This window comes from Balaenoptera physalus (genome assembly GCF_965194825.1).
Source record: "Balaenoptera physalus genome assembly, chromosome: 6".
NCBI classification, from domain to species: domain Eukaryota; kingdom Metazoa; phylum Chordata; class Mammalia; order Artiodactyla; family Balaenopteridae; genus Balaenoptera; species Balaenoptera physalus.
The window spans coordinates 71,302,157-71,327,850 of NC_138885.1; the positions used below are offsets into that span (position 1 = coordinate 71,302,157).

General features: G+C 41.0%; 1 protein-coding gene across 19 annotated transcripts in view; it reads left to right on the plus strand.

The window, feature by feature from the left end:
* Nucleotides 1-25,694, plus strand: part of OSBPL6 (oxysterol binding protein like 6) — a 208,823-nt gene that overhangs the window by 122,181 nt on the left and 60,948 nt on the right. For all 19 annotated transcript variants that reach the window (XR_014265133.1, XM_082466680.1, XM_082466694.1 and 16 more), the window contains one exon: nucleotides 18,917-19,009. Coding sequence is in view for 18 of the 19 variants with exons in the window: in XM_082466680.1 (XP_082322806.1) it covers nucleotides 18,917-19,009 (93 nt within the window). In the remaining variant the exon portion in view is untranslated. The remainder of the gene's footprint in view (nucleotides 1-18,916; nucleotides 19,010-25,694) is intronic.

Consider the following 25,694-nt stretch of genomic DNA (forward strand, 5'->3'; position numbering starts at 1 on the left):
GCTTTGTTTGCATAGCTCCTGGGGTTCAGCTTTGGATTTGGTCCCGCCTCTGTGTGTAGGTCGCCTGAGGGCGTCTGTTCCCGCTCAGACAGGACGGGGTTAAAGTAGCAGTTGATTAGGGCCTCTGGCTCATTCAGGCCGGTGGAAGGGAGGGGTACGGAATGCGGGGCGAGCCTGCAGCGGCAGAGGCCAGCATGATGTTGCAACAGCCTGAGGCATGCCATGTGTTCTACCGGGGAAGTTGTCCCTGGATCACAGGACCCTGGCAGTGGTGGGCTGCACAGGCTCCTGGGAGGGGAGGTGTGGATAGTGACCTGTGCTTGCACACAGGCTTCTTGGTGGCTGTAACAGCAGCATTAGTGTTTCATGCCCGTCTCTGGTGTCCGAGCTGATAGCCGTAGCTTGCGCCCATCTCTGGAGCTCGTTTAGGCGGCACTCTGCCTTCTGTGGGCAAACAGGGAAGGAATCCCCTCTCCTCGTGCAGCCCGACACAATGGCCTCTTGTCTCTTAGGCAGGTCCAGACTTTTTCCTGGACTCCCTCCCGGCTAGCTGTGGTGCACTAACCCCTTCAGGCTGTGTTCACGCAGCCAACCCCAGTCCTCTCCCTGGGATCTGACCTCCGAAGCCCGAGCCTCAGCTCCCAGCCCCCGCCCGCCCCGGCGGGTGAGCAGACAAGCCTCTCAGGCTGGTGAATGATGATCCTCTGTGCGGGAATCTCTCCGCTTTGCCCTCCACACCCGTTACTGCGCTCTCCTCCGTGGCTCCGAAGCTTTCCCCCCACCTACCCCTGGTCTCCACCAGTGAAGGGGCTTCCTAGCGTGCAGAAACTTTTCCTCCTTCACAGCTCCCTCCCAGAGGTGCAGGTCCCATCCCTATTCTTTTGTCTCTGTTTTTTCTTTTTTCTTTTGCCCTACCCTGGTACGTGGGGAGTTTCTTGCCTTTTGGGAGATCTGAGGTCTTCTGCCAGCATTCAGTAGGTGTTCTGTAGGAGTTGTTCCACATGTAGATGTATTTCTGATGTATTTGTGGGGAGGAAGGTGATCTCCACATCTTTCTCCTCCGCCATCTTGAAGGTTCCACTCTCTTTCCCCCCATTTCATATGTTGAAAGTATATTGCCTAGTTTCTAGAAGTACACACATCAGTTATCTGATATTCCATAGTACAGACTTGGGTCTTGAGACAGCCAGTTCCACGTGAAAATTCATTCTTTTAGATGGTGGGAATGCATTTCTGGGGGTGTTCCTTAAGGAACCCTCAGTCTACAAACCCTGTCAGAACTCCCTCTCCTATTTCTAGCAAGAGATTGCAGGGGAATCTGTAAGAATCAGGGTTTCCTTGTGTGTATATCTTTCACAGATTCTAAAGCAGGTATTTCTATCCTCGGGAGTTTTTGACATTGGTGTTTTTGTTATAGAATTCAAAGAGGACATCTACCTTCTGTTCATTAGAAGCAGTTGCACCATTAACTAAATCTGTGATTACACACAGCTATAATGTTTATTGCATTACATTTTTAGAGTTTAAAAAAAGTAAGAGTATCATGAATGAAAACACATTTATGTTAAATTCCTACTGCATGCTGAGATGCTTTCTAAGTTTGCAGTTCTACTCTACCCTTCACTTGCCTCTCTGTCCTTTCTCGTTATGGCTTTTTCATTTTTCCCTTGCCCTGGGCATTTAAATTGAGAGACATTTTAAGCAGCATGGCCTTTCTGGCTGCTGAGGGAAGGAAGGGATGGACCCCGTTCACCCTGGAGAATTATGGCAAATGGAAAAGACTGCTGACTGCTGCAGAAACATCTGTCATGCATTGTTGAGCTGCCGTTGCACCTGAGCTCTGGGGTGACTTTGCTAAACAACAGGGAGGAACTGAGACCCTGGTCTGCCAGAGGACGTGTAAAGGTGGAATGTGTGACTCCTGGCTGGCTTGTGGATGGAAAGTTTTATGATGGGAATAAAGGAGCACGTCCGCAAATTGATAATGAATTCTGGAAAAGTAAGAGACACTGTTCAAATGGTTATTATTCTTTAAGGAGAGAGTTTACTTTCATTCTTGTTTATCTCAGCAGGTGGAAACTCTCCCAGATACTTTCTCCTCTGGTTCCTTCCTGCCTCCTCTTTTGTGTCTGTTAATCTCCCTCAAGGGAGAGAAGAATAAAGAACAATTACAGTTCTTTTCTCTCCCTGTCTCATCACTTCTTAAAATCCAGTATTAACTTACGGAAATCAGAAATTCTGAGTGATCTTGGGTTATAATATGATGTAGTGTATTTTAATGTATCTATTTTTGTGTGATGGCTGTTTTCATAATGAAGGGACATAGAGAAAGTGATAAAGTAGTCTTCATTGAATGTTACAGTTCTCCTGATTTGACTGATATTTGTGTAGATAGTGCCAAATTGCAAAGTCCATCCCTATTTCTCTCCTAAGTTGATCATATTGGTAAAGGATCTAGCACACAGCACGTACCATACAGTGGTACCTTACTGCACCTTTCTTGCCTGTCCTTCCCAAGTTCTAGTCCTAGATCACTGATTACTTGATTGGGCATCTCTCCTTAGTTGTATTGTTGTCACCTTAAATCAGTATGTATAAACCAGTTTGCTATCAGGGTAATCATTCTCTCATGGACCCAGGGTCAAAGCCATTCCTTTCTTCTTTGCCTCTCCCACATTCAATAGGTTAACAAGTCCTATTGATTATTTCCTCCTTCATAATATCATAATTTCTTTCTAGTCCCACTGTCGGCTCCCCAGCCCAGACTCTCATCACCTCAACCTGGGATCCTGCAGAGTGCTCTTGCCTCACTGGCTCCTTATGGCCTCCTGAGATCCAATTTCCTGAATCTGGCAGATTCATGCTCAAAATCCTTCAAAGACTTTCAGTTACCTACATGATTAAGGCCAGATTTCTCTACTTAGTATCCAGAGATCACCATGATCGGATCCAGCCTCAGTGTCCCGTTTTCCTCCCAACCTGTACAGTCTTGTCTGCTTATGGTTCCCAAAACTGCCTTATCTCCATCTCTGCCCTTGTCTTTCCTGCACAGAATTCCCACCACCCTCCTCTCAACCTGATACCTCCCTATGCTTCAAAGACCAGCTCATGTGACACTCTCACTGGCCACTCAAACCCACGTTGAACTTTCCCTTCTCTGAACTTTATAGAACTTCTTGACAATATTTGACATTCATTATATTTTTATGTACTGATTTCCTCAACTGTATTGTGAGCTCTTTTAAACAGACTACGCACTCTAATTCTTCAGAGACAAGCCTTGCACCTCAAATATTTTAATGTATCCTAGAGGCTATTTTTAAAGACCTGCAACAGTATTAGTCTTGTCTTTTTATTACAGATTTTACATTCCAGATTTACTTGTCCTCTCCCTTCTTCCTTCCTCATAGATAAGTAAAACAAAGAACATCTGTCAAGTGCATAGTAGTAATTGGCAGCCCTTCCTGTCACTAAATTATGTAGCCCAACAGGTGAAGGAGGGAGAGGAGATGGGAAATGAAGTGATTCTGTGCCCCTGTGATTTCACTAAGTGTTTTTTCACCAAGAAGAGAGTCAAGGCCCCACTTAGTATTTAACAAGTTGGAAGACTTTAGTAATCGCTCCATTTACACTTTATTCAAGTCTGGTATTAGATGTTAGAACATCTAACAAAATTGGCTGTGTATGTGTGTGTGTGTGCGTGTGATCAACTGTGACTCTTAAACTGCAAGGTATATACTCCTTACAATTTTCAAAGAGGAAATAGGTTGATTAGATATCTAGGACTTTTGCATAAACCAGCATTTCCCAAAGTATGTGCCAAGGAACGCTTGTCCCTTGAGATGCTGCATGAAAAGAGGGTCTACTGTCAAGTAAATTGGAGAAATGCTGAACACAATCTTTTTTTGCAATTTTTTAAATTAATAAATTAAGGACACCGATAAATCCTGCAGTCAGAACTTGATTTAACTGAGCACTTCTTGAATTTGATAGATCATGGAACTTTTTTATTTCCCTAAGGTTTGGTTGTTGAAAATCCAGATTCTTCTTTCTATTTCAAAATGGGAAGGTAAAGGAACACGGGGCCCAGATTCCAAATGGCAACTAGACTGGGCTCAGGAGCAGCTTCCCCTTTAGATGGGGCATTTACTTTCTCATCAGCCACAGTCTCTACTTCTCCTTATTGTATTTCAATACTTCATGCTTCCTGCCTGGCCCTTGAAAGCATTTGAATTGACGAACCCTGATCCGGGGTGTCGGGAAGTCAGCCACAATAATACTTAAGTGACCAAGGGTGAGCTCCACCTGGATGTTAAGAAGGCATCTCAAACTTAACATGTCCAGACTTCCCTGGTGGCGCAGTGGTTAAGAATCCGCCTGCCAATGCAGGGGACCCGGGTTCGATCCCTGGTCCAGGAAGATCCCACATGCCGCGGAGCAACTAAGCCCATACGCCACGACTACTGAAGCCCGCGCGCTCTAGGGCCTGCGTGCCGCAACTACTGAGCCCGCGTGCTGCAACTAGAGCACGCGTGCCTAGAGCCCATGCTCCACAACAAGAGAAGCCACCGCAATGAGAAGCCCGTGCACCTCAACAAAGAGTAGCCCCCTGCTCACTGCAACTAGAGAAAGCCCGTGCGCAGCAATGAAGACCCAGCGTGGCCAAAAATAACAAACAAACAACAACAACAACAAAACTTTAACATGTCCAAAACTGAACTCTTAATTTCACTCTCACATCTACTCCTTCCCAGTCCCCCTTATCTCAATAAACAGCAACTCTGTCCTTTCATTTGGTGAGGCCAAAAACCTTACCAGGAGCCATCCTGGGCTCCTCTCTTTTCCTCACACCCCACTTCCAGGCCCTCAGCAAATCCTGTTGGTTCTGCCTTCAGGATGTCCCTGGAATCTGACCTCTGCTTCCCTCCTCCTCCCCCTCCACCCTGGTCTGAGCCACCTTATTTCTCACCCAAACTATGGCCATAGTCTTCTAACTGCTCTCTGTGCTTCTACCTTTGACCAACATACAGGTCATTTTTTACAAAGTAGTTAGAGTGATCCCTTTAAAACCTAAGTCAGATCAAGCCTCTCACCTGCTCCAAGGTCTCCAAGCCTCTCACCTGCTCCAAGGTTTCCCATCTCTCCTGAAATACTTGAATTGCTGACCGTTGTCTACAATGTTATTCATAATCTGGATCCGCATATAGCTCTCTGGTCCCATCTCCTACCACGTTCCACTTCACTTAGTTCTCCCCAGCGTTTTCCTTCGATGTGCCAAGCAGGCTGCCACCTCAGGGCGTTTGCATTTTTGGCCCCCCTCAGACCAGCTCGCTTTTCTTCCAAGTATCCGCATATGTGCTCGCACACTTGAATCATTCTTCAAAGGTACCCTTTTTGGGTAGCCTTCCCCTGCTCTCCCCTGTGTATCCACATCACTCACTGTCCACTTACCTGCTTTTATTTGTCTTCAGAGCAATAACCACCACCTGACATGTTACATATTTATCTGTTTTTATTGGTATCCCCTTCCTCTATTCCGTATCACTGCAGTGTAAACTCCCTGGAAACAAGGGCTTTATTTTGTTAATAATGTATCCCTAGCACCTCCTACAGTTCCTGACATATGATATGGCTCAGAATATATTTGAACGAACAAATGAATGAAGCGTTGGCATGGAGAGGAAGATTGTGAACCAGGTTCCAGAGGCCTTGGTAGCTGTGAAGGAATAATCATGCAGTTGGGAGATGATGAGTAGGAGAGAAAGTAGTATAGTTGGGAATTCTGAGTCTCTCAAGAACAGTGGATTTTGAGAGTAGAAGAGGGATGGTCCAGAGGTGGCAGAAGGTCCCAGGAGAGCACAGACCCTCCTGCTTGCTGCTGACAGTGATTGTATGGTAGAATAAATGGCTTGAGGCTTATGAAGGCGGTGATATCAAACAGAAGCAAAGCATCGGGAGCATTCTGCACAGATGTTAAAAATATTGGTGGGGTGGGAGATAACTCTATTTTAAAACAAGAGTTGTTGTTTCCAGTCTCTCATAGTGCTTATTTTACAGTAATGTTATGTAATTGGCTAAGTTTATGGCCCGCTGACTGGATTTTGTTTGTTTGTTTTGATAATTACCCTTATGATTACATATTTTAGAGAATTTTTTATAATATACAAGACTGGGACCACCCTGTAGAGACAGTTTCAGTAGTTTGGGATCAGGCCAAGGATCTACATTTTTTAAAGTAAGGCCCCTGCTTAGAACCAGTGATTATTTTTATTTGTGTCACGATTATTTTTATTTGTGTCACTATCAAGTCATTTCAGAAAATCAGATACTATTGCTCTAAGAACTTGGGATTTGGAACACATAATTACCAGGTGATAGTGTCCATTACTAGAGTGAATTGTTATAGCTCTACCGGGTTAGACATTGTAAATTCTCAAGTGACTCAATCTTTTTGTTTAATGAAAAATCAAAGAAAAAAAAATACCAGCTATTCCTTATAATGATTTAAAGTTTACAGGAGCTCAGAGATCATAAAATAAAGAACTTTTTAAGGAAAAAATGATATTATTAATCAGTCATAAGAAGCTGGTAGTTAATCTTCTTTCCAGTTGTTAATAAAATATATATTCAGTATTATGGTCAATCATTACAACTAATAGAAGATTACAATTACATGGGTATCTAAAAATGTTTCCTATACATAGTCAACAATAATTAACAAAACCAACCGTGGCTCATTCAGTTAATGTCCTGACTGGTAACATGTGAAGGCTGGTAACATGTGAAGGCTGTCCCAAGCAGTGATTCAGTGAGACTCATGTAACCATGGGCTGGTTTACCACCATATCACCACCCAGTTCTGATATCAGCAACATCTGCTATTTTTGCAGTGTTCATTATTAGTGAAGAAAGTATCTAGAAAACCAGAAAGTAAAAATGTTCCTCATCAGTGACTATACTTTATGTACAGGGTTTTCATAACAAGTTTTCTTCTTGGACAAACAGATATAAAAATATCCCCAGCATATATGTGAACTGACTTGGAATATTTTTCTTGCAATTGAACCTCTGAAGCATCTTCTTCAAATAGCTTTGCTAAAAGAAATAACCAAATTACCACTTTGAAATACAGTATCTTTATTTTCTGAATATGAAACCTATTTCCATCTTTGGGTTGTGAAAAATATAATGATCCTCAAACAAAAATTTTCTCGTTTCCGGAGAGAAGAATTCAAGCATTCTTGATTTATACCTAACCTCCAATTTAAATCATCTTCAGTCTTATCAGTGAAGAGGAGTATAATTTGAAATCTGCCAGTATCTAAATAGAAAAATTGTAGAATTCAGTGGATCCAGGGATTTGCCGGATGACCCTGGGACCCAGCTCTCAGTTCAGAGAGAAATACTAACCTAACATGAAAATCTGCAGTGCCCTCACCATAGTGATGCTGGTAAATAAAGCCCTTGGTGCTAGGTATGTTTAAATTCCTGACTGGCTTCCAATTTAGGCTTTTGGGGATTCCACTCATCCCAAGGAACCTAACTTTTAGGACTTAGGACCAGTGTCGATAGGAAAATAATATCCGCTTGCAGAAACTCACACTATGACCAACTTTTGTGACTTAGGTACATTTTGTCAATTGGGTGTCCTGAAAAGTCTAAATGTTAGGAAAAGTTCATGAATAATAGAGCAACACCAGCAACAGATGACATCTCATGAGTTCTCACGGTGAAAGGTTGAACTACCATCACCTTTTTCAGAAAACTAAACTCTGGCATAAAATGGTGAAATATCTTGGCCACAGCTAATGAACAGCTAAGACAGGGTTTGCTCCCTGGAAACCCGATTCTGGACCCCTTTTCTTGACCACTTCACTATTTGCTCTGTGGTAGGGCTTGACAAGCTGGAATGTCTAGGGGAAAGGCCTTCTGTACTTGTCTAAGTGAACTTCGTAAGGCAGCATTTGTCAATTATTTTTGAGTTATGTATTGCCTCCTCATTTTTTTTTTTTCCCTCAGCAATAACAGTGATTTTTCACATCCTCATTGGCCTGGGAAACAATAGACCAGAAGGTACCTAGACGTAAATGTTAATAATTATTGTGAAGTACTGGTATCAAAGGTGAATTTTATGTTCTTTCCTGAATTTTACATTTTCTGTACTTTCACTACATGTATTGCTTTGGGAATGAGAAATTCTGATCATTTATTTGTTTACTGAAAACTGCAATTAGCCTTTTCTATGAAACAAAATGAGCAGCCCCACACATTTCTTGCTCTCCCCACCATTTGGATATCGCTGCCACTTCTGCCCCGTGTTTACAGTATGTGTTCAGTACATGTCAAATGTGCTGAAATTGAGACCACTGGAAGGAAATTTGCCACCTGGCCCTCAGACGCTCATTACCCACAAGTGATTTAGAACTCAACATTATCTGAGAAAGAATCTGTTCGCTGCTTGCCCTGGTATGTTTGCCAGAACACTTTGGCTCTCTTGGCCTGCCTTAGTTTCTCTCTTAAGAAGTTATCTTATTACCTTGAGCTGGCTGGTTTGGGTCAGCATGTTTATAACAGCAAGGTTGTGAACCCCAGAGGGTCTCATTCGTAGGTCGTTGACGAGGTCTGGGAATCTGTTGTATACAGAAGCTTCCGCAGGAGACTGTTATTCACCCAGGGTTGGACATCACTGCTCTTACAGAGTGCATTTTCAGGTGTTTCATTAGGACTATAAAAACATCATCCCAAAGGACCATAAGTTTACAAAACTGCTTTATTTGATTTTCGACTTGGACAAATAGAAAATTTTAATATCCCTCTGACTAGCATCCACGGAAACTCTCCTAGGCTGTCATTAAAATACTGTCACAAAAGTAAAAGTAAAGGAAAGACCCATGCATGTTGTATACTTTAAAGTGCCAGACTTCTTGACCTCAAATCCTAATTAAGGGCAGATTTTGTAATAATGGCAATAGCCAGTGTTGGTGAGGTTTCAGGGAGATGGGCATTCTCATGCACTACTGCTAGGCATGTTAATTCATTCCACTTTTCTGGAGGGAAACTCTGCAGTGTGTATCTAAAGTCTTTTAAAAAGTCATACCGTAGGACCTGGTAACTCAGCTTCTAAGAAATGCGTTCTAAGGAAACAACCAAAGATACATGTAAAGATTTCTGTGCAGAGATGTTTGTTAAAGTATGTTTATTGTATTAAAAAATTAGAAAAAACCTAATATTCAACAAGAAGTTAATTTAATAACCTATAATAACCTATCTCATAGCCGTACAGTGGAATATTGCATAGCTGTTAAAAATGCTTTAGAAGAATATTTAAAGCTGTGGGAAAATTATATATTATTAAATGAAAAATACCCAGCTATTAAATTGAAAATATAGTGTAATTCCAATTTTGTTTTTAAGAATTGAGAGTATATATGCATTAAAAAAGCTGAAAGCAAATATACCAAGATATTGGAAGAGTTTATTGCTGGTGGTGGGTGGAGTTTATTGTTGCTGGTGGTGGGTGGTTTTATTGCTGGTGGTGGGTGGTGGGTGGTTTATTGCTGGTGGTGGGTGGTGGTGGGTGAAAAAGAAAAATTTCTTTTTTTCTTTTCTGTTCCCTCCCCTCAAATCTCTGCAGTGGATATGTATTGCTTCTGTAGTCAAAAATGTATATTTTTAAAGGTCATATTTTATGAGTTAATGTGCATATGTATGTAGCTCTAAAACAGTATTTAGATATAGTAAGTACAGTTTAAGTGTCATTATTTTAATAATAAAATTGTAAGCCTTAATTCCATAAGTATAAGATTTAAAATTAAATGAACATGAAGGATATGCCAGATGGGAAAGTTAGAGCAAATTTTTAAAACCATTTTTGAGGTGCTGAGGTAGAACCGGGGCCGCCCTTTGCCCTCTTAACTATCTATATTTATCTCATAGTAATTTAAACATGTTGTCCAGAAAGTGGGAACTTAGACACTATGTATCTGATAGCAAATATTTGTTCATTCTTTCATTCAGCAAATATTTATGGGTACATATAGGCAAATCATAGATATATCTGCTCTGAGTTTACAGGTGTAATCAAAACAAACCAACTCTGCCTCAAATATACATACATAAATGTTATATATGATTTTTTTTTTTGCTTGTATTATTAGCAAAATCATGGGAATGATTATCACACTGAAAACCTTTGTCTGTTCTGGGTCATTTTAATAGCCTTGTGGAAAATTACAAATTAACTTGACTTTAGTGTCCTTTTCGAGCCATACAGAACTGTTCTTCTGCCTTTTCTATTAACTCTACATGTTCCAGAGCCTTTGCTCTTGAAGTGGCTTTTAGTGTTTGTCCCTTTTATTTGCCATTCAGTTATAATCGCTGTAATGAAGTATGATCATATTTGCTGGGGTTTTCAGTAGTTTTGTTGCACATTTGTGAGTAAAGGTAAGGAGCAAGCCCACAGGTAAGTTCTGGTTCTAGTGTTGTGAAAGGCAATCATGGGAATTAAAGAGCTGTTTATTCATATGCCTTTTACCACTTCATAGTCAGGATTGCTGAACTACTCTTGGCTATAAATGGACCACTTGATGGGTCCTGACTGTATTTCTTACAATACAGGGTTTCCAGCAACAGACCACTTCACTGTGGGGTCATAGTTGTTGGTTCTTAACGAGTTTCGTGTTTCTGTGCAGATGCAGGAAGAGTGGAGAATTTGATGACTGCTGGTTCTCCCTTCAGGGTTTCCCAGGTGCGCTGTGTGGAATTTTCCCAGCCACTATTTCTAAAATTTTCTACTTTCATTCATTTTAGTGGTGCTTATATGGAGATTTATTATTAATGCAATTCTGCCATCTTTCAGTGAGAGTAAGATAACTGTTACTATAGAGAAAGTAGTAGAATTACTACTTCTTCAGTCATGGCTTTCTGGCTTCGGTGATTTTAATATTTTATGCTATTCCAAAAATAATAAAAGTAATTCCTTGAAGGACATTATTAAGAAGGCAGCAGGCAAGTCCGTGCACCACTTTTGCTGTAGGCATTCAGAGGGATGCAGAATGTGCATTGCCATCCGCTGCTGTTGCTTTCCACTGGCAGGTATCTAGGGCATCTGTCTCTACTCACTTTGTCAGCTTTCTCTGTAAATTCCGATGCTCTGGTCATGACGTGGTGCTGACTACGGTTGCTAGATTGACCAAGTAACATAACGGCCATGTCAGGTATGGATTCTTTGCTTTCAAAAGGGTACTCAGGTGTGGTACACCTGCAGGGTGTTTGAACACATCTTTCTGTGGAAATAAGAATGCACAATATTCCTGAACATTTATTCTTACAGCATTTGTAACTGAGCTGTTAGCTACCATTTATGGGATGCCTGCTGTGTGCCAGCATGTAGGCAGCACTGTCCATACACTGGGTGCCAACTCAGTGACTTGCAATGTTTTCCAAGCTGGACATTAACATCCCCATTTTACAGATGGGAAACATGGAGGCTGAGAAAGGTTCATGATCTGCCCAAGGCACGTGGTAAATAGCAGCATGGGGTTGGTATGCTTGTCTGTGTGACTGCAAAACTCATGTTCTTTTCTCTGCGTCAGACACTGCATTCCTGAAGTAAAAGCTAGCTGGCTTGCTCTTAGTTTTTGAAACTTGGAAACAAACCTCAAGGTTGTACCATATTTAAGAGTGCTGTAGCCTTTTTTGTTTGTTTGTTTTACTCATTTCTGCCCCTCTGTTTCCATGAAAGGTTGTGGTAGATATGTTCAGTTAGTCTTGAGGTTAAACACTACTTGAAATTGCTGTAATTTTTTGTCATCTAACATTAGCTTTAACTTTAGTAGAGGGCAGTATTTAAAAGCTTGGAGTCCAGAGGAGAATCTTGATTTCCATTCCAACTCCAATACTTATTGACTCTGTGTCATTAACCTTACTGTGCCTTTCTCTGTTCAGTGAGCCATAAAATAAATTTAATAGTAATTAGTTAAAGGCTTTTTATGAAGACAGAATGAAATAATCCATGGAAAGCATAGAGACAGGGATATAGAAAGCACTAAATATTAACTCTCACCACTGTCATCATCATCAACACTATGAAGGTTACTAGTATCACTGAAATAGTGTTGCTATGTCAAAATTAGGTAGAACTAGAAGAGAGACAAGCCTAACAGCCAGAAGCTTGAATAAGAAAATACTTTAGAAGTTTATAAATCATTTTGGATATTTTTCTTTGAAAATATTTTATGTAATTCATGAATAGAAAAATAGCTTAGATAAAGTAACGAGACGAACAATTTCAATGGAGTTAACATTCAGAGAGTAATGGTCCAGTTCTCCTTATTACTGTCTTAAATTTGTATGAAAAGTGAGTCTGTACAGAAGTTGGTAGCCACAACCTAAAATATTTCCAGCAATTCTTTTACATCTTTAAAACGAAATTAAAGTAAACGGCAGGCCGGACACACCAAGAGACCCATTCAGCAGTTCTGTGGACTTTCATTTTGAGAGTCATGTTTCTCTCTGCGGGAGTCGCAACTAAACTGTTCAGCTATTGTTAAATGTCTCATTGTTAACCCACATCTTTGACACCAGGTAAACCAGACTTTAGTCATGTTGGCAGACTTGCCGCTTGCTGCCGAGGAGGTATTGAGATCAGTGGATGCTACCTGGGGAACAATCTTTTACCAAATTAAAGGGCTGCAGTGAAATATGTGTGCTAGACTCCCGGTTTTAAGCTAAGTATGCATCAGTTCTCTCTGAGCAGGGAGAACAAAGGACGGGTGAGTACTTCCACCTTCTCTGTGTGTTCTAAGTTCCTTAAAAAACTTATCTGGAATGAACCTAAGTTCATCAGTTGTCACAAATGGTACCACTCTGGTCGGAGGTGTTGATAATGGGGGAGAGCTATGCATGGGTGGGGGCAAAGGGTATATGGAACATCTGTACCTTCTCTCAGTTTTGTTGTGGAGTTAAAACTGCTCAAGGGAAAAAAAAAAAAGTCTTAAAGAAAAAACACTGACCTGGAAATTAAGTTGTAGTTTTAGTATTTGAAAGAAAACTTGATTTTAAAAGAATAATTAACAGGTTTATGTAACCCTTTAGTTAACCTGCTTATATAATATGTATAACACCTTGAAGGTACGTGGCATGTGTTTCCAAGTCACCGTGAAAGAATATGAAAATAGCCAGCTTGTGAACAAAAGTCCAAAGAAGTACAGCACAAATTTTGATATTAAAGGAAATGTTATGAAGATTTAATTTGTTACTGAAGATGTTGCCACATTACATTTTTTGGTGTTCTCCATTGACCAGTCACAGCTTTAAATCTAATAAACAAGAGCTCTGTGATTAATTCACCAGATGTTTCTATTTTAAAAGTCCTTATTTTAAAATGTTTTCAGAAGTTCTATTCTATTGGAGCTGTGATTTTGATATTTCCAAGATGAAGCTAGAAGGCAGTTTTATACCTGATCTTGTGTTAATGATTGCTGAGGGACTGTTCTCTACAAATTAATCAGAGAGCACTGAAAACTTCTAGAAATTGACTGGCTGCGGTACGCAGGGCCTTTTGCTAGGGGTAAAGGGAGTGGGATATCAAGGTGAAGGTGAGCTGGTTCTTACCTTCATGGAGCATCCAGTTGAGCTAGAATCCAAGACTGAGTATGACAGATTTGAAAACTGTCTTCTTCATACCTGCAGTATTAAAAACGTAGCATTCAAGTACTTAGATATTTCAGTAAAAATAATGAGTGGTTGTGTGTGTAATTACAAAACTTCAGGGATATACTTTTGGCTTTTATTTAAAAACCATGAGTTTGAAGCCAATTCTTAAGGCAGTGGATTAATTTTTTATTATTGGATAGATAGGTTCAAATAATATACAAATATACAATATACTGCACAAGTTTGTATAAGAGCTTTTGGCTTCTTATCGTTATGAAAATTAAATGAAATAGCTTATTTTTTGAAGCTAGTTACATTTATAATAATAGGTATCAGCTGGTAGTTTTATAAATCATGCTTTACTTTTTCAGTAAAATATATACATATGTTTGTGGTAATAAAAATATTCATGTACTTACTGTATCTTAGTAAACATTTTTATGATTCTCTGTTCCTTGGAAAATCAACAAAACTTGGGGTTTGGGTTGTTCATTCAGTTTGCACGTGTACTATATTATAAATGTTTGAAATGAATGAACCTCTTACTTTTCTTCCCTAATATGAACTTTTGTAAAATCGGGTGGAGAAAAGACTAATATTGTGTTTCTTGTGACAGGTACTGCAGTAGGTATTTTACAGATGCTGTCCTGGTTTGTTTGGTCACTAACCCTTCTGACCCACAAAATCCCAGCAACATTTTAAGTATCCCCAGGTCTCTATATAGAGACAAAACTCATTTTTTTATCACACTTTAAATATCCTAAATTGATTTCTGTTTCTGTGGCTTGATTTGTAAATTAGGCGATTTACTTTCTTTCACCTGGCTAAGTTCCTGAGTAAATCCTTTATTTCTTGCCTACATAGTTGCTAAGGTCAAGTTTCTTTCCAAGTTTTGCATTTCTTACCATGTTTATTTGCTGGGGGGAGGGGGAAGCCGGAGGCAATGTTATGTGTATTTTATTGCCTAGCCATCTGCAAGTGTGAAGATAGAGAAGGATCCTTATGTTATGTATCGTCTGAAAAACTCCACTATACATTAGTGAGAGAATGAGAGTAAAAAAGGCAAATAACATCTTGGTATTGTTATAAAAACAATTTTCACCTTGCACATGCCCTGAAAGGGCCCTGGGGACCTCCAGGGTTCATGGACAACCTTTTGAGAAGCACTGCTGCAGAAGCTAGAGGGGTGGGGAGAGTGAGTAACAGTGGGGTGGGAACTTTGACTTCTTTTATATATTTCTATGCTGTAGTTGAATTTTTTATAATGAGCATATATTACTTTTGTCATTTTTAAACACACACAAAAAAATGAAGGGGTGTGAGGGGAGATGATTACATCCTAGAAGGTAATACAATTTTTGCTTCAACAACAATTCTCATTTTAGTTCCTAATTATATGGTCTCAGAATAAATCTAAATTTCATATTCAGCTGCTATGTTTTAAATAGGATCCCATACAGAATATTAACATGAACAAGTAAATAATGCAAGTCCCAGGTCATTTGTTCCCATTGTCTTTTTTTTTTTTTATTGGAGTATAATTGCTTTACAATGTTGTGTTAGTTTCTACTGTACAGCAAAGTGAATCAGCTACATGTATACATATATCCCATCTTTTTTGGATTTCCTTCCCATTTAGGTCACCACAGAGCACTGAGTAGAGTTCCCTGTGCTATACAGTAGGTTCTTATTAGTTATGTATTTTATACATAGTATCAGTAGTGTATGTATGTCAATCCCAATCTCCCAATTCATCCCACCCCCTCCTTTCCCCCTTGGTATCCATACGTTTGTTCTGTATGTCTGTGTCTCTGTTTCTGCTTTGTAAATAAGATCATCTATACCAATTTTTTCAGATTCCACATAGATGTGTTAATATATGATATTTGTTTTTCTCTTTCTGACTTCCTTCACTCTGTATGACAGTCTCGAGGTCCATCCACATTTCTACAAATGACCCAATTTTGTCCCTTTTTATGGCTGAGTAATATTCCATTGTATATATGTACCACATCATTCAGAGTAATAATAGTAAAGATGATCCAAAATCTCGGAAATAGAATGGAGAAAATACAAGAAACATTTAACAAGGATCTAGAAGAACTAAAGAACAAACAAACAGTGATGAACAACACAATAACTGAAATTAAAAATACACTAGAAGGAATCAGTAGCAGAATAACTGAGGCAGAAGAACGGATAAATGAGCTGGAAGATAGAATGGTGGAAATAACTGCCGTGGAGCAGAATAAAAAAGAATGAAAAGAATTGAGGACAGGGGACTTGCCTGGTGGTCCAGTGGTTAGGAATCCGCCTTCCAATGCAGGGGACTAGGGTTCGATCCCTGGTTGGGGAACTAAGATCCCACATGCCACGGGGCAACTAAGCCTGTGCGCCGCAACTACTGAGCCCGTGAGCTCTGGAGCCCACACGCCACAATGAAGGATCCCACATGCCGCAACAAAGTTCCCGTGTGCCTCAACTAGGACCCAACAGAGCCAAATAAATACATAAAATAAATATTTTTAAAAAGAAAAGAATTGAGGACAGTCTCAGAGACCTCTGAGACAACATTAAATGCACCAACATTCAAATGATAGGGGTCCCATTGTCTGTTAAAAATCTGAACACACACTCCCTGTTTTTCTCTCTGTAGTATGCCTTTGCTTCTGACTCTCCCACAAAAGGCGCTGGCGCTGAGTATGTTGATACTCAGTCCCTTGTATCATTTTTCCCTGCTAATTCAAGTGAACCTGGGAATGGAAAGAGCAGAGTCCCATTTAATGCTTAAATTGTCCTTGGACACTTCAGTTGTCAGATTAGGAATTCTCGCTAATCCCTGCCCAACTTTGTATTTGGCCCCAAAATATCTGTTCTTATTTCTTCTGCTTCCTCACAAGTTGGAGAAATAGGAGCAATTCCTAAATCTTTCACTTCAGTTATTCTCTTTCTAATAAATGACTTAAAAAAGCATTCAGGTAGGATTTTAAAAATTTACGATCAGACTTCTTGTTTTCAAGGTAACAGAAATAACCAAAAGCTTGAAAACCTAAAGAAATTAGAATAATTTGGCTCAGGTCAAAGTGTAATTTTCTTTATGAAAAAAACAAACATTAATCTGATAGTTTTCCAGTGAGATATTAAAAATAGAGACCTTAATAAGTAAATAAAATCCAACTTTGTCTATTGAAACAATGAAATGTTATAACTAGAGTAAAAATGTTACATTACATTTTCAGCCTATATCTAAATATTAACTCCATTGAATTATTCCTTTAATGTCTTTCAGATTTATCCCTTCATATAAAGTGCTTAATTTTTTCCAAATATAAAGTAATGTATATTTTTTGCACTAAAAAATTAGAAAAAAATTAAGAAAAAATTAAAAATCATCTATAATCCCACCACCTCTATACAGCTACTGTTAACATTCTGGAATATATTTTGATTATATGTTTAACATCATCATATTCTACATACTCCTTATAGCCTGATTTTTTAGTTGACAGAACATCATGGCTATTTTTTCCATACCAATAAACAGAAATTCGTGTTGTCACTTTGATTCACTGCATGTTATATCCTTATAAGTCTGTACTATTCTCATATGTATTAGATTTTTTAAAAAAATTTTATTTATTTATTTTTGGCTGCATTGGGTCTTTGTTGCTGCACGCGGGCTTTCTCTAGTTGCGGTGAGCGGGGGCTACTCTTCGTTGCGGTGCGCGGGCTTCTCACTGCGGTGGCTTCTCTTGTTGCAGAGCACGGGCTCTAGGCGCGTGGGCTTCAGTAGTTGTGGCACGCAGGCTCACTAGTTGTGGCTCACGGGCTCTAGAGTGCAGGCTCAGTAGTTGTGGCGCACGGGCTTAGTTGCTCTGCGGCATGTGGGATCTTCCCGGACCAGAGCTCGAACCCATGTCCCCTGCCTTGGCAGGCAGATTCTTTTTTTTTTTTTTTTTTAATTTATTTATTTATTTATTTGGCTGTGTTGGGTCTTCGTTTCTGTGCGAGGGCTTTCTCCAGCTGTGGCGAGTGGGGGCCACTCTTCATCGCGGTGCGCGGGCCTCTCACTGTCGCGGCCCCTCTTGTTGCGGAGCACAGGCTCCAGACGCGCAGGCTCAGTAGTTGTGGCTCACGGGCTTAGTTGCTCCGTGGCATGTGGGATCTTCCCAGACCAGGGCTCAAACCCATGTCCCCTGCATTTGCAGGCAGATTCTTAACCACTGCGCCACCAGGGAAGCCCCCGGCAGGCAGATTCTTAACCACTGCGCCACCAGGGAAGCCCTAGTTTTTTTTTTTACTATAATAAAATAATGCTTTAGTAAGCACATCTGTTCCTATATCTTTCCATACCAATCTGATTATTTCCTTAGGGTAAAGACTTAGCTGTGGGTCAGTGCGGCAGGTACTTTTTTTTCCAGAGACTTTTTAATAAAATTGCAAAATTCCTCTTTAGAAAGACTGTACCCAATTTATACTCCCTTTCCCCCAATGCTGATCTATTCTCGAATGTAATGGGTTTTTTAAAAATCATTATTATTTTGGTTTTCACTTCTTTGAAAACGTCTGTGGTTGAAGTTGAACATCTTTTCAAATGTTCTGCACAAGTTGCCTGTTCATGTACTTTGCCTCTTTTCCTGTTGGAATGTCATCTCACTGATCTGTGAATGCTGTTTATAGTCTTTGTAAAAGACATCTGCTGCTTATTATATCTGATGAATTGTTTTCTTCTCTGTGCATTTAAGAATTGTCATATTATTATAATTATAATAATTATAATATTATAATATATAATTATCCTATAAGGATTATAAGAAACTCTAGAGACTAAATGGTATTAAGGCTCTGGGCTTTTTGATGTAGACCTTTCTGTTTGTCTCCTGCCATTGGAGAGATGAGCAAATATTTCTATGTAAGGCTAATTGTCTAAGTATTAGGTGTGCCACTATTCTCATAGTTATAAAAATGTTGAGACATAGTCTATGTTTTTTTTTTTTTAATATATGTGTTCTCTGACTCTTTCTCTAAGCCTGAAACCAGCGTTGCAGCAGAAATTCACCAGCAAATCCATAAGGGGAGAAAACAAAATCCTTATCCTCGCATTTTTCCTACAGTTGTTGCTACCTTTGTTCCCCTCAGGAACTTGCGATTTTTAACATAGCTCACTGTTCTTACTGTGATCTGTGTGATCTCACCCCCATGTCCATCCACATGAGAAATGGGTTCTCTAACCCTAGGCTGTATTTCCATGTATTTTCAGAGTATCCACATACTGGAGAGGACTTCTTCCTCTAGCACTGAACCCTCTGTAAGTCGGCAGCTGCTGGAACCGGAGCCGGTCCCCCTCTCCAAGGTCAGTGACAGAATGTGTTGCTTTCTCAGATGGTAGGATGCCTGGCCTGTGGCCAGTTGAACAATACCTCTTACACCTGACTCCCCTAAGGTAGCTGTGCCGCCCATTGTAGAGCTGCTCTTTCACTTCTTTCCATCTCCAGTATGTAGGGTTTCTTTGCCCTGCGTAAGGAGGAAAGAGATGAAAGTGTATTTGCTGGGATGTGCAGGGTTACATAGAAACGTCCAGAATTCTCTTTATTTTAAGGGAAAAGGGCAAGAGAAACTCTTGTCATTCCCTGTTGGTAAGATGAGCGAATATTTCTATATCAAGGCTATAGAAAAAAATCACTGGGTCCAGCAGTAACAACAACAACAACAGGTACAATTGTTGCCCATGCACTGCGCACCAGATGCTATACTAAGTGCTTAGCTACGTGATCCCATTTACTATAATCCTTATGAGCAGTTCCATGCAGTGTAGGTTTTTATTACATTTTACAAATATGGAAACCGAGAGTTAGTAACTTGCCCAAAGTCAAAAAAGCTGCTAAGTAGCAGAGCAGGGATTCAAACTTAGACTTGTTTAAGCTCTACCCCGCCTGCAGAGTAAAACAGTCCCTACCCAGAGGGGCTGTTGTACCTTCAGAGGTCCAGTCCCCTTCTCACATCTGGCCTTCCTAGCAGTGAGCTCTGAGGAGAACCCTGCAGACTACTAATGAAGACCTTTTCTGTTTCATGGAAGCCAGCGTCCCCTCCCCTTCAGCTTTCTCTTCCTCGGACTAGGAGAAATCTAAATTCATTTATGTCTAAAATGCAAAAATCGCAAAGAAATGTCAAGGAGACACCATCCTACTCACCCCCACCCCGTGCTCGATTCCCTGAGATTTTCAGTGGGTTGGCTCTCCTACTGAGAACCTCAGAAAATAGAACACATGGGGATTTTGAATCCAAATATAAAAACAACACTTTAATCTCCCCAAAAGGTTAACTTCTAAGTATGTGTAAGTGATCCATCCACATTGCTTTTCCTATATTAAACAGAATCCTTTAGGAAAAGAACGCTCTACTACACTACTATATTGTAGAATACAGACATTTGTACCTCTTTACACTTTGATGGCATTACAAGCTATAAAGTTTATTCCGTCAGACAGGAGTAGACTGCTAAACTAAAAAAGGGGGAGTTATTAAACTATTTAACAAAAACTTAAAAATGAAAAATGATCTTATTTCTATTTGAATGGCAAACAGAGAATGTCTACTTGGTAAATATGACGACTAATCTCTTTGAAACCTCAGTCCTCTCTTATACACAGCTAAAGGACAGAGAGAATAAATATTGATTTAGGGGCGATGGAGAAGGCAGCTAACATTGACTGAGCACCCACTTTGAGCCAGGCACTGGATTAGTACACGCATCCTCTCAGTCAGTCCCCAACTCGATGAAGTGAGTACCGATATCATTCTCATTTTGTTGATAAGGAAACTGAGACTTGGGGTACGTATAAGTAAGTTGTCCAGAGTCAGATAGCTGGGAAGTAAGTGACATTTAGAGCAGTGGAAGCAGAGGAAGGAAGACTTGGAGAATGAGACACAGAAATGGAAAGGAGAGGTGCTGGTATTAAAACAAGTAGGGAGCGACACACACACATGACTTGCTCTGGCCACTCCTGGCCCACCAGCTGCATCTCCAGCTTCTTGGGCATTTCACTTCACACTCCAGCTGCAGCCACCTGCATGCAGTTCCCTCCGGCCCTGCTCTTTCTCTCTTCCACTGTTGGGCATCTCTTTCTTCCACCAGGCCTGCAAGGATGCTGTCCTGCTCCCTTCCCCTTTCTTCATTTAAATAAACTCCAACTTCTTTTAGATTAGGCCCACAGGAACCCTTTCTCAAGCGCTGCTCATTGTCTCCCTCAGCCCCAGGCTGTCTTGTGTAGCCCGTCTCTGTACTTACCACACTCGTTACTTTATTTCACATTCTTCCTTTATGTCAGATTCCCTAGGACAACCTGAGACTGAGCTTAGGGTGCCTGTGATTTATTGAAGAAGAGCCCTTAGGAGGAAAGGGGTGAGCGAAGAGGTTAGGACAGGTGTCGGTGCTAAGCAAGAGGGGGTTCCAGCTGGATCCACCCTCAGCCTGATCCCATGGTGAGCTCTGGAGCGTAAGTTACGTCACAGAGTTGGACTCACCCTGAGGCAAGAAGGACTTTTCATTCCCTCAGCTGTTTGTACCCTTGTGTCCTTCAGTCCTTGAGAGCTATGGGGGAGGGTCATGCTACAGCATAATTTCCCAGGTGTGAAGGCCCCAGCTTGGCCAAACAGCAATTCCTGGTGGAAGAAGGAAGCTGTAGCCTTAGCAGTTCACAGTGCTCACAGCAGCTGGGGCGTGGGTCCACTGGCCTAGTACAGGGATCTGGGTAGGGCACCAACAGTAGTCCACTTCCCATTACTCCTCCGTGCAGCTGCCTGCTTGGACCTTGCTGTACAACTAATACTCTTTTTTTTTTTTTTTAATTTTTTAAATTTATTATTTATTTGTAAATTTATTTATTTTATTTATTTATTTTTGGCTGCGTTGGGTCTTCGTTGCTGTGTGCGGGCTTTCTCTAGTTGAGGCGAGCGGGGGCTACTCTTTGTTGCGGTGTGCGGGCTTCTCATTGCGGTGGCTTCTCTTGTTGCGGAGCACGGGCTCTAGGCGTGCGGGCTTCAGTTGTTGTGGCACGTGGGCTCAGTAGTTGTGGCTCGCGGGCTCTAGAGCGCAGGCTCAGTAGTTGTGGCACACAGGCTTAGTTGCTCCGCGACATGTGGGATTTTCCCGGCCCAGGGCTCGAACCCGTGTCCCCTGCATTGGCAGGCGGATTCTTAACCACTGCGCCACCAGGGAAGCCCACAACTAATACTCTTGTTGTGTTTTTGTGTTAATAGATAACACATCACTTGGGACCTGATGAAATCAGAGAATCCCATCCAATCCAGACACCATAGCATCTCACCATCTCTCAGCCCCTTTGAGAGAAGATGGGCTTCCTGGGCACTGGTTGGTGGTGGAAGAACATTGTTTGAAGTACACATACTCCTGTCTCAGGATTTTTCCAGTTTCTTTGTTTGGTGCTTTCACCTCCTAAAGCATTCTATGTATCCCCCACCCACTCACACACGCACAGAGAATATACCCTTGAGAAAGGAAGTGTCTCTGGTTTTTTCAAATGAACAGACTGGGGCTATAATTAGGTTACTTTCTGTTTTTAGGTATTGTTAGTACATCAAAGGTCTTTTTAAAGCTTCTGTAATAGCAAAAATGTTTGTATAATCTGATTCAAGTACTGATGTGATCACATTAGGGCTTTTGACTCTGTTTCTAAGTAAACCTATGAAAGTTGGTGGCTTTTAAGCAGAAAATTAATATCAATTGAAATTATGAAAAAATTATTCAATTTTCAGAAAGTAATTTTAGCTTTCTCAGGATAGACCTGGTCTACTTAGAGATGGATTGTACTAAGTCCTGGGATGGGATGTTTCATTTCTTACACACCTTATCTGTAACATTATCATCAGTATTTATTTATTTATTTATTTTAAAATTTACTTTATTTATTTATTATTTTTGGCTGCGTTGGGTCTTCGTTGCTGCACGCAGGCTTTCTCTAGTTGTGGCGAGCAGGGGCTACTCCTCATCGCGGGGCGTGGGCTTATTGCGGTGGCTTCTCTTGTTGCGGAGTGCAGGCTCTAGGTGCGGGCTTCAGTAGTTGTGGCACGCGGGCTCAGTAGTTGTGGCGCATGGGCTTAGTTGCTCCGCAGCATGTGGGATCTTCCCGGACCAGGGCTCGAACCCATGTCTCCTGCATTGGGAGGCGGATTCTTAACCATTGCGCCACCAGGGAAGTCCCCAGTATTTATAATTGAAGTAGAGAGAGTTGTTTGTTCTGGCTTTATCCTTTGCCTTTTTGTCTGTTTGACAGTTTATTTAACTATAAGAACTACGTTAGGATTCTTCCTAATTTCTTTTGCTGGGTTTAGTAATTCTGCATCAGAGCGAGTGGAATTATTTGTTCAGAACTGCTGCATTTATGTTTAAAAAATACATTTTAACTTCTTGCTTTTCGTATTTTACTTATCTATACCCCCCCCTTTTCTTTCTCTCTGTGGTTAAATTCCCAAAGAAGAAAAAAACTGCTGTGATAGAGATCAGTAGTCATAGCTCCACAGGGACAAGCTACTACTACATTCTGATTTTAATTAGAAAGAAATTCAAAAAGCATTTGTACTTATTATTAAATGTTTCCATTTTCATCAGTAATCCAGAGTATTCATCATATATGTACACATACACACACACACACACACACAATAAATCAAAGATGAACACTAGCCTTCAGATAAGATAAGATCTAGCCAAAAATAAAAATGCTATTCTTCTGGAGATGGTATCTATGGATGGGGCTACTGAAAATAGAAATATCATTAAATACAGCTGATATCTCTCTAAGAACAGAGAGAGCACTAATGAATATATGTACACATATATAGAGAGTTATTCTTTTAATTTCTTGATTATACCAAGGCTTTCTAAAAGAAATCTATAGAAATCCATCACTTCTACGGAATAAAAATCCATCATTTTTATCTACTTTGCTGATGAGAGTAAAAAGGCAAAGATACTGGACTTTTTATGAGAACCTACTATTTTCTTCTATTATTCTAACATTATTTATAAGCAATGCTCACCTGAACTGAATTGCAGTTCATTATTAAAAAATGAAAATTCCAAAACGTTCTGCTTTGTACTCCTGATGATAATCCCTTTTATTGTCCAAAAAACATGGTATAGAGCCTGAAACTGTCTCATCAGAAATATATATATATATATATATTTTTTTTTTAGGTAAGAAGTGGATTTATTTAGAGAGATACACATTCCATAGAGAAATATACATTTTAAAATTACTGTATCAAATTAACAGTTCAGAGCAATCACAGTTTCCGACAGTATTCAAGTAGAAAATCACTTTGGGGGTTGTTCTCTTATGTCAAGGGGAAATTTACAGCTCCTTCAAAGGGTTCTTAATGCTGCCAAATGAACACTGGTAGGTGCGTTTCTGTAAGGGCTGTAGATCATTCACTAGGCACCCCTCAGGGATGACCAAGCAGATGGAGAAGTAACCCTGATCCCACATTAGTTCTCAGGGCAGTGGTGGTTGTAGGGTTGGGCTTAGATAGGGTGGAAGCACGATGCCGGCTTTAGAGGGCTCTTCAGAAGCCAGGAGTATCTCCTAGGCTTAATGATGTTTTGCATGAAGCAACGTTCAGCCACATCTCCTGGAAACAATTTTCTGTGAAAATCCCACTCTATTTACACATATTTGGGCTTAGATTTGACTCGACCATAGGGCAAGCAGCTTCTGAGATGAAAGGAGAAGACGGGAAAGAGCCATGGATGGCAAATACACAGCCCTCTCCCCTCCTGCTCCTGTGGCCGACATCGGTAACCGATCACGGCCCCTTCGCCCCTGGGTCCTGTCACAGCCTCACAGTCCTGCAGCAGGTTCTGGGCCGCCACCACCCAGACATTGGGCCAGCAAGTCCAGCGGCCCCGAAATGGAACCCACTGCCATTCCCGTTGAAGCCTTTGTGCTGTGGTCTAAAGATGATTTCTGATAGAACATGTCAGAAGGCAGCTTCCTGAGTCAGTTTGGGTTGGGGCGTTCTGCAGAGGGGCCCGCCCTGATCCGTGGAGCTGCATCCGTCTTTCCAGAGCTGAGGCAGCCGAGCAGGTTATGCTGAGGGATTTTGCTTCCTTGCGCCGTGGGCAGGATTGCAGCGGTTGTGCATGGGATGTGACCTCGTTGTTCCTGCCTCTACTTTGCTTGATTGTGCCCCAAGCCTGACATCTAGAATATGAGTGTTTGCCAGGTCAGCGGTTACTTTAGAGCTACGTGAGCCCTTGGAAATCACCTGGTCCAGGGATTTTAAAACCCAGGATGTTGCTAAGGAGCAGGGATCTAACATGGAAGCAGACCCAAGGGGGACTGTGGTAAACTGAAGACGGGCAGCCGTCCTTCAGGGCAGGCCCAGCGTTGCCAGATCTTAGGCTTTCACAAAACACTAGAAATTTGGATTTTTAAAGCCTGAAATCCTCTGATTTTTAAAATGTTGACGATTCATTTTTAAAACTTTTTTTAACACCATAGACGAACAAAACGTGTCTTATGGAAGAGGAAACCATGATTTAGCCTGTTTTTGACAGAGGAGGGTGATAGTGTGGACTCCAGAATCCCAGATTTCTGGCTCTTTCATGGGCTCCCAAGGGTATGTGTATCTCACGACGTGTGTCTTCGAAGCACGGACTTCTTGGTGGGTGTTTGGCAAGCGGGGCATTTTATGCTCACTCTGAAATGCACACAGCCTCACGGAGAGGAAACAGATGCCCACAGCGCTGCTCTTCAGCATAAGAAGTCATGAGCCACTTAAGCTGCTGCAGCCTTTTCATTTCTACAGAAAACCAGGCCCACACACTAATTGAACATGTTTCACCAAAATGATCTTATTTTAAAACTTTAAAGTGCCTCTGTGCCCAGAGATGAACTGTCTGGAAAAATGCATTTTAAACCTTGTGAATGCAGGCAATCAAAAGTCCGTTCTACCCCAGACTCCCAACTCTATCCAGCTCATCTCTCATGGACCCGCATACCTCCAGATGTACCCGG